Below are 8890 nucleotides of genomic sequence, written 5' to 3'. Positions count from 1 at the left end.
CATTGGGTGTTGGTGGTGTTGCAGCGCCACAGTACGGATGGGTGCATGACCATGTGATGTCCTCTGATGATCACCAGAACCAAACCGCTGCGGTGGTGGCTCCTCAAGAGCACTCAGGCTATGTTCGTCAACTTAATTTGTGACAAAACTGACGCGCCATATTCACCGTTGTATAGAAGTTTTAGTGTTATTTAAATTGTCTAATGCAGACTGTTCATGTAGAAATGAACTGACTTATAATAAAATTGGTGCGCAACATTATTGAAAGTTTGGTATAATTTAAATAGCGAGCGCAATGACTGTTATAGTTTAAATTGTTGGTATTGTAGACTGTTAGTTTAATACTGTTGGCGCGCTACTCATACCATTATTTACTACTTGACCGTAATTATCTATCGAACTATATATCATTGAGTACCAAACTATTATTAACTTCCATGTATCATTTTCTTTGTTAGGGCTAAATAATCATTTCAATTAAGATGAACTTGCATTCTTCTTCCAATAATATATTATTGAATTTCCTAAAGCAGTGAAGAAAAACACAGTGAAATTTGTCAAATTTTTTGTTAATTTTATTCAGTTTGTATCTCTCTTTTTTTATTTTCACTTCAAAAAAATTTTAAAATTCAACTAAAGATGTTAAAAGAACACATCATATGTCCAAAGACACTTTATCGATCGAATTATGTTCTTAATTAACCCTTAAAATATACAATTCACAAGTACAAACTTGCTTTGGATGACCAAAAGTTACAATTAAGTTTATATAACAAAACATTTATACACAAAGTTTTCTTGTACCAGAAGTTACAATACATCACTCGCTATAGCAGTCTAAAAATTCCCTGGCAAATCAAAGACTGAAGGAAAGCTGCAGATTTGCTCCAAGAAAACGTAAACGCCTGCACAATTGTGAAAATTACAGAGGAATAATACCGGTAAACGTCTTTCGTGCTAGATTAATGATTTTCTTCAGAAATAATGTCATGTAGTAGTTTTGCACTCCAAGTTACTTCAGCAAGGTTTTCTAGAGGAACTGCAATGTCTTCTGTGTTTTCTCTTAAAAGCACCCTGCATTCTGCAACAAACAAGGAAATATAGTAATTAAAACTTATCATCCACGCATTAGTAAAATCATAGAAACTCAATTGTGCACGTCCGTCTGATAATGCACCGCTGAGATCCTTTTGAGTTCACAAATGGAAACTTTGTAGGTTAAATATATATTTAATGTTAAACGCCGTCTGTTATTCATTTGTTATGTAAAATGTAGGGAAAATACGTTTGTGCTGAAGTTGCTAACCGGATATTTTGCTGAAGTTGAGCATGGACATTGAAGCAAGGATCTTCTGCTCAACCTGCTCGCTGGTCTTCAGACATTGTTTTAGTGAAAAAATGAGAGATGAGAAGGCGGATAGCTGAAACTCAGAACCAGACAATGAAGAAAGTGCGCGGCTCAACCATTCCACGGTGATTAGGCACATTCTAATCAATTCCAAGTTTTCGGATCCTAAACACTTTGAAAGGGTTTCTACAAAAGACTGCTTTCCATAACCGAGTAGTGACACTGTCAAGTTCCTCAACCAATCTTCACTGGAATTTTCTCCCTCATCCTATATATTGCAGCATTAACACATTTGATAATAAATTTTCAGTTTCTTGTCACTCAATTTAGAAGGAAAAATGAACACAATAAATTATTTTTGGAGATGCTAGAGATATAAGTGAGTATGGGGATAAAAATGTACCAATGGAGACATGTCATCAGCTAGTGAAATGTCTTCTTCGTTGTCGAGTGAATTCACTTCAGAATTGCCACTACAATCTTCTTGCTTTAAGATCCAACTTTGTGATGATTTTCTGGAGCAAGAGAAAAACCTTCCCAAGATAAGAAGTGCTGTGCAACAATTCTTTTGGACGTTCTCATCAGTTAGGCTGCAATCAAGAGCCTCTGTAATGGCGTCGACAGCTTCTTCTCTGTGTAATGGCGTCGACAGCTTCCTCTCTACCTGTAAAGCATGGTTGTCTTAGCCAAACATACATTTTGATCATGCAGAATCAAGATGGAGACGTTTTCTTCTAACAACGGAAATGGAATTTCAAAATATTACTGAATCATCAAATGTAAAGTACCAATCAAATACAGATAAGCCACCACCGGCAACCAAAACAGATTTTCTTTTTTAAATTTTATTTATTTATTTAAATGAAGTTATTCACCTCTCACCCAGCAGCAACCAGTGCTTTTGAACCGCGCGTCCGTAGAACACATGAATACAGATACATTATACAGAATTTACATGAGCAACAATCACTAAATTTCTAACGTTACCAGCATTCACAACATTAAGCATGTAGGAATACTATTTCTACAAATCAGAAACTACAATTCACCAAGTAAAAAGAATCAAGTTGTCGAAAATTCTCTTTTCATACAGCATAGATGCCTTTCGTTTTAATTTTAGGTGGCATCGCTGATGCAAGAAACGGTCGAGCAAAGTAGCATGGCATCAAGAATAAAGGAAGATATTTAGGACGAAACCATTAAAAGTTTCTGTAAACTCTTAAAGTTATGCTTAATGAGAATACCAGAAGATCTACGTGCAACAAAAGCACGGCAACCAGGGGTCTGTGGTTGGCTGGAGAACTCTGGAGACACGCAAGCAGAACATCCATTGTATCCACCATCCCCTCAATCTGCAAGCCACTGAGAAATGTTGTGACGTCTTTCTTCCTGCAATGGGAAAGAAAACAACATGGAATTAGTGATGAAAATACCAGTAGATACCAAACTAATCACTAACAATTACAGTTATACGGTCCCTCATTTTTCAATAGACATTTATCATTTGCTTCAAGAAGAAAAATAGGTGACGTATATATTGTTTCTACATAACCCTATAACAGTATGTTTATGCACATTTCCGGAGGCAAGGTTCTCACGGGGACATAGAGTCGATGATGAATCACTCACACGCACGATCAATGAAGATGAAAAAGACGATATGATGGGGAATGTTGACAGGCTCATTAAGTAGTGCAACTCCCACGAAACTTTTTTCACGAATAAGTAAACTTTACGCACCTCTTGAGGCAAATCAATTCCGTCAACAACAACACTGCATTTGTTCTTATTTTAAATTGCTGGCTTTGGAGCATCTCCATAACATACTGTTTGTTAATGTCTCTTGCTATTTGATTCCTACAATCTGCATCTGCTTCTATGCAACACAACAGTAATGCTGCCGCACGCGATTTCTCTTCAACTTTTCCGTAATGAAACCGCTGAAGAAGAAACTGCAAGCCTCCAAGAGAGATCAGGTGCTTGGCATTTTCTGTCCTTTCCTCATTGCTGAAACAAGTGAGAAGCTGCTCTAGCACGGAAATAGCAGTCTCGTCGCAGTGACTGGACACATCTCTCACCAAGGTCCCCACTACATGAGAGGCAAAAGCTAAGAGTTTCCGACAATGTTCAGATTTCCAACTACGAATCACACGCTTTAAGATAGAGTTAGGAAGAGGCAACACTAGACATTCCAAAGCTTTTCCTGTCACCGGACATGTTCTGTTTCCCTGATCAAGCCACGTCTTGATGGCCAAACGCTCAAAGGTTTGTCCCGTCTCTAGGGTCACTGGATCTTCAAACAACCGTCCATTTAGAGGGCAAATGAAGTCCTGAGGAATGCCCGAGAAAGTGACTCCTTCTTCAAAATAATTTCCATGTAAATCTGTGCCAAGGAAATGTAAATATGAGCAACAGATCCAGATGTGCACTACCAAACTATATAAAACCTCAGACGTTCCTTTTGACTCACCATCGAACGAAGACCTTGCTTTGATTGGCTGCACAAGAAGAGAAAAAACTTAAGTATCATAAACTAGAACTGACATTTTACAAAGTTAAAGATTTTAGAGAGGGTGCAGTACGTTTACAATAGAACTGGCAATCGAAGGTTCACTGAAATTCGATATAGTAGATAAATTGTGATTGCTGGAATCCTCCATGGGCTTCTGTTCAAAAACGGAGTTTACATGGATTTTGAGGGTGAGCTTATTCTCCTGTGCATCCAGCATACGGGGGCCTTCTGAGTTTTCTCCAGACATGTCACCTAACTGATGATTTAGGTTGCTTTCTGATAGATCACTCACTCCATGATAACCCCATTTTTGCTCTTCTGTCGCGAAGAGTCCATTTTCCTTCAAAAATGTTTTTGAGCATGACAATGACACCTAGCAGAACAACGAAAATCTCATATAAATTTATATGCCAGACAACAAATAACCAGATACAATATCAAAGCTCGATAAAAGCTTGCAAAGATGCTAACTGTATTCTGTACAATACTTCGTGTTTGTGTGATAAACTATTATGTTGAATCAAATTGCAAATAAAAACTTAATTGCAGTAAACCAGTGCTAATTACTAAAGAAGCTATTCATAAGATTGTCCCAGCATAGAATACAAAAACGTCTATTGAATCTAGATATTGCTAGATGTGCTCAGAAAAAGAATTAATTAACAAAAAAAGTCACTTACAGAAAGGGATCCATCTCCCGGTGCACTCTTAGAGTAATCATCTTCAGTGTCGTGGTACTGATATTGAACTGTTTCGGCAGAGTCCTGAGTTATTTGTTTCACAACAAATGAACCATCAGAACTTCTCGTACAAGTATCCAAGTTTTCCCTCTCTCCGTCATCCTCGGTAGGATTAGGATCAGGTTTACTTGCACGGCTAAACACAGAATCGTATAGTTTTTTGCTGACCATTAGCTGTGGACCGCCTGGACTAGGTGCTTCCGAAGAATGACTTTCAGAACTTCCCTGCTGAGCTTCCTGAAGAGATGTTACAGATGGGATATGGATAGCAGGAGTGGGAGGAGATTCAACTCCTTCGGTGAGCCAGTCCTTATAGTAAACGGCAAATTGGTAAGTCCCAGAATCCAACATTTCATTGTACATTTTTCCTAAAAGCTTCAGCTTCCTCGGCTTGTTTTGTCTATCCGCTATTGAATCAGCTTCCTGATCATACCACGTCTTTAAATGTGTCAAATGTGGAAGAAATAGTCGATCCCATAATTCAGGCAACAATGTCATTCGTGCGTGAAAGGGCGTATCACAAAAAACTTGCAAAAGATGCTTTGCTGATACACGGTCTTTGTTCAGTAACTTGTACACCACACTGAGATAGAGATGAGCACAGGCTGACAGTTTGTAATTAGGAACTCCGGCTGTCAATCCATCTGTCAAATCGGCATTGTTCAACCCGGTTATAACACTAAACTGCAATGAAGCTCGTTTTAAATCCCATTCGCTTGCTGACTCCTCTGCAGCCTTTTCCACTGTTTCGATTGCCTGTTCAAATCTGGCAATGATTCTGCTCTCAGCATTCCCTTCTTCCGGATCAACAAAGTTTAGGAAGGAGATACATTTGTCTCTGAGTTCATGCCGGAAATTCTCATCTTTGAGAAACTGCTTAATGCATCCACTCAGAATGGAAACAATGGCTTGGATGGCAATTTCATCAAGAGCACGTTCAGGAACTCCCCGTAAAACTTTATCATGCCTTTGTCCGCAAACATCTTCCGAAGTTTTGCCATATGATGAATCTCTCCTTGATCTGTCATGTGAGGTCTCTGGAAGTTTCCTGCTTTGTCTATTGCTGTCGCTAAAACTCGTACGTCCAGGAACATATTTGTTTGAACTGTGGCCATTCCTCCTATCAAACACCGTGTCCTTCTTTGACCTCTCTTCAAGTCCATCATCTTCTATACTTCCGATCAAATACTTATCCTTTCTATTTTCTGAGCTATACAATTCGTTCGAATATATATCCTTGTATCTCTCAAAATCTTCACCTTCAACCTCAACTATCTCATTTCGTGGCACACTCCGCGGAAAAGTTCTATTCAAACTTCTAGCTTCCCTCAACCTAGTAGCACCTGTTTCTCTGAGTCCATCCCTAACTTCTTTCTTTGATCCTCCATCAACGGATGGTCTCCTACCTGCAACACCATCACCCGTTGGAAGATAATTATTCACAGCAAACCGAGACACATCAGACCTTGTTTTCTCTGTCCTAATTCTATCCCCTGACATGGAACGTCTCTTGTGTGGATCTGAATTAGCCAAATGACGCGAAGTTGAACCTGAGTGGAAGGAGGAAGCCTTTGATTTGCTCAACAATTTTTTTCCCCTAAATCCATCTTCTGCTAAAAGATCCTGCAAAGACGACGCCATTTGTGTTTGTGCTGAACTGCTGATACCAAATCCTTTTCCTTACACTGAATCATATGCAAAGAACGAAAAACCAAGTTTAACGGTAGAAGCTGAATCTTAAGATACAAAACCATGTAATAAAATACAAGCAAGTTAAAAGCAGTACAAACTATACTTCAAGAAAGCACAAAAGCACAATATCCTCTTCAAATTTCCCCTCAATTGGATGTAAATTTTGATCAATGGGTTGCTACAAATAATTCGAAACATATGTAGAACAAACTATGATCTCGTTCGTCTAGTCGTGTAAACTATGTTTGTTTCTTAAAATCCTACAGATCACAACGCAAGTTAAAAATCTTTTTCTTCAAATAATGGTGAAAAATGAACAGTAATTAAGAGGCTATTCATCCAATGGGATCAAATTTCATTTCGTAAAAGATAGAAAACTTGTAATGTTGGGATTCATTAAGCTTGAAGACATGATTCAATTTCCTTCACTCAGAAACCATAAAAATTGGAATATGAATTGAACCCGAGACAAAAATAAAGCATTATTTGGAAGCAATAATCTAATTTACAGAAAATTTTCCTCCCATCAGGAATCAGAATTGGATATTTGCACTCGTAAACTACGACAGGAAAATTGATGCAGTTGACGAAAAGGACTAGGACTGCAACGCGGACTATAAGTTTATAATTCAAGGACCGTTGCCACAATTAAGCCCATTAAACTTACATTCCGTCCCACAACACAGAGCCTCGTACTCAAAGGCACAAGACTTTCCCACCCTCATGAACCAAAACTGGAAATCTGGAATCATAAACTATGAAAGTAATCAAATTGTGAACACATTCGTGTTTTCGGTCAGTCCAAAAGCACAATCAGCTTCGTGCAACGAAATGCTTATCAAATGGGCCCTTATATATTCTAGTACAAAGACATTTGAATCATAAACTACAACATCAAGCAAATTGTAAACAGATGGAGGTGGATTGTGGTAAGATTTTAAGAAAAACCATAACAGAAACTGTGCAACTTAAAACCATGTGATATGCTTAAAAGTTAAAACGCAAAACTCGTCAACTCCCTTTACTAACCATTTAAAAGCCAAAAAGCGCGTAAAGCCTAGTGGAAGCGAAATAATTATCAAACGGACCATCATAAATTCTGTAAAGACATAATTTTTCTCACCTCAAAGCTCTTTTCGGCGAACTCAGGGCAATCCCGGAAACTTCAGGCAAAACCCAGTTGCTGAAATGCCAAATAGCACATTAACTATTGAATGCCTGCAACTCAAAACTCCTGTCAGTTGGCAACTGGCACAGGAGGAATACAATCCAAGAAGAAGAAAAAGGTATGGTTTTCGATGTTTGACGAGGAAGACGAAGAGGATGGAGGGAATCTGAAGAAGGAAGAGGGAGGAGGGAATGAAAGAGATGCTGGTTAAAGAAAAACTAGGACTGCAAGACAGAGTAAAAAACAAAAAGAAAAGGAGAGAAGATAGTGATGGAGAATTAGAGCAATATACAACGAGGCAATCAATCAGAGGAGGCTGACATATGGAAGCTGACAGATATGAGAGAGAGAGAGAGAGAGAGAGAGAGTATGAGGTGTGTGTGTGGTGACTCTTTCAACACAACTATGTATCTGCAGGCTAACTGATGTTTTCAAACTCTTTCAACTGCCGCCCTCTCGTACTTAGTCACTTATTGATCATTGGTTTCAATCAACATCTACACAAAAAAAAGTACATGGAGTTTGTGACTCATCAAGAACATTTATTCTTGCCTTCGAAATTCTATGTTCGATTTTGCTCGCAGGTCTTCTTTAAGCAATAGCCGAGTGTAGATAGAAACTTCAGACATCTTTTAGAGTTAAGAAGAGAAATATCTTTTAGATTAAAAACTAATATGTTTGGACTTGAAATGACCAAGTTAATCCCAATAACTTGTATTTTCTTTCAATAATCTTTGCTTAGTCTAATAGTGGATTTAATTGAGTTGAGAATCACGGCAACATGTTGAAACAAGTGATTGAATATACGGTTGTTTCGTTCCCTCCATATGTAATACACGATAACAAGAAAAACATAACTTCAACACTATTGACGATAGAGACTTTCCCTTCCATCAACTAGCAGCCCACATCAAAAAGAGGCCCAAGGGACCTTAGCCGAAGGATGTCAGCAGGTCTACTGTCCCCAAAATGGTGTCCCTTATGTGTCTCCTCCTTCATTTTTTTTTTTTTGACACATGTCACCACTTAAACTCTAATTTATTAAAAATTAACAGAGATTAAGTAGTACGACATATGTCAAAAAATAAAAAAAGAGACATAAAGGAGACACCATTTTAGGGGACATTAGATTATGGACTAAAGGGTCACCGCATTTGAGCAACATCGAAGAACAAAAGACGTGCTCTTAAAACCCAACCCAGTGAATTTGAACTGGGCTTCCTTTTCATCTCTCAATCCATAAGAAGGGACCCTTGGGCTAAAGTTTCCACGAGGCCCATAGCAAAAACCTTCCACATTTGAAGATGGAACAAAAAATTATATAAACCTTGGACCCACCAAAAATCTAAAACAATTTTACATGTTACATCGTACGGAAGCAGATACTTTCCGGACTAACACCTCCGGAGCCTACCAATCAAATAATTCTA

General features: G+C 38.3%; 1 protein-coding gene across 3 annotated transcripts; it reads right to left on the bottom strand.

Moving 5' to 3' along the window:
* Positions 1-673: 673 nt before the first annotated feature.
* On the bottom strand, positions 674-7552 carry LOC137743255 (putative E3 ubiquitin-protein ligase LIN). Of its 3 annotated transcripts, XM_088679239.1 has the most exons (10): positions 7416-7552; positions 6151-6285; positions 4541-6006; positions 3931-4233; positions 3819-3846; positions 3089-3731; positions 2593-2737; positions 1752-2012; positions 1307-1616; positions 674-1081 (listed from the first exon to the last, which is right to left on the bottom strand). In XM_088679239.1, exons 2-10 carry the CDS (start codon positions 6239-6241, stop codon positions 963-965), a joined length of 3366 nt encoding a protein of 1121 aa, XP_088535365.1. In that variant the 5' UTR covers positions 6242-6285; positions 7416-7552; the 3' UTR covers positions 674-962. The 3 variants fall into 3 exon arrangements, with proteins under 3 accessions (XP_088535365.1, XP_088535363.1, XP_088535364.1); XM_088679237.1 differs by having other exon boundaries at positions 4541-6285; XM_088679238.1 differs by having other exon boundaries at positions 714-1081; positions 3937-4233; positions 4541-6285.
* Positions 7553-8890: the final 1338 nt, after the last annotated feature.

The sequence above is a fragment of the Pyrus communis genome, chromosome 11 (genome assembly GCF_041283825.1).
Source record: "Pyrus communis isolate YQ-2024b chromosome 11, ASM4128382v1, whole genome shotgun sequence".
Classification (NCBI taxonomy): Eukaryota; Viridiplantae; Streptophyta; class Magnoliopsida; order Rosales; family Rosaceae; genus Pyrus; species Pyrus communis.
The sequence above is the reverse complement of the archived record's forward strand: the minus strand, read 5'-3'. Positions and strand labels throughout refer to the sequence as shown.

Excerpts from the sequence above, each read along its gene's own strand:
- LOC137743255 (XM_088679237.1), bottom strand. The coding sequence starts at position 6,241 with ATGGCGTCGTCTTTGCAGGATCTTTTAGCAGAAGATGGATTTAGGGGA. Across the intron at positions 3,847-3,930 it reads TTGCCAGTTCTATTGTAAAC|CCAATCAAAGCAAGGTCTTC; the intron begins GTACTGCACCCT and ends CTTCTTGTGCAG. Across the intron at positions 2,738-3,088 it reads GAATTGATTTGCCTCAAGAG|GAAGAAAGACGTCACAACAT; the intron begins GTGCGTAAAGTT and ends TTCCCATTGCAG.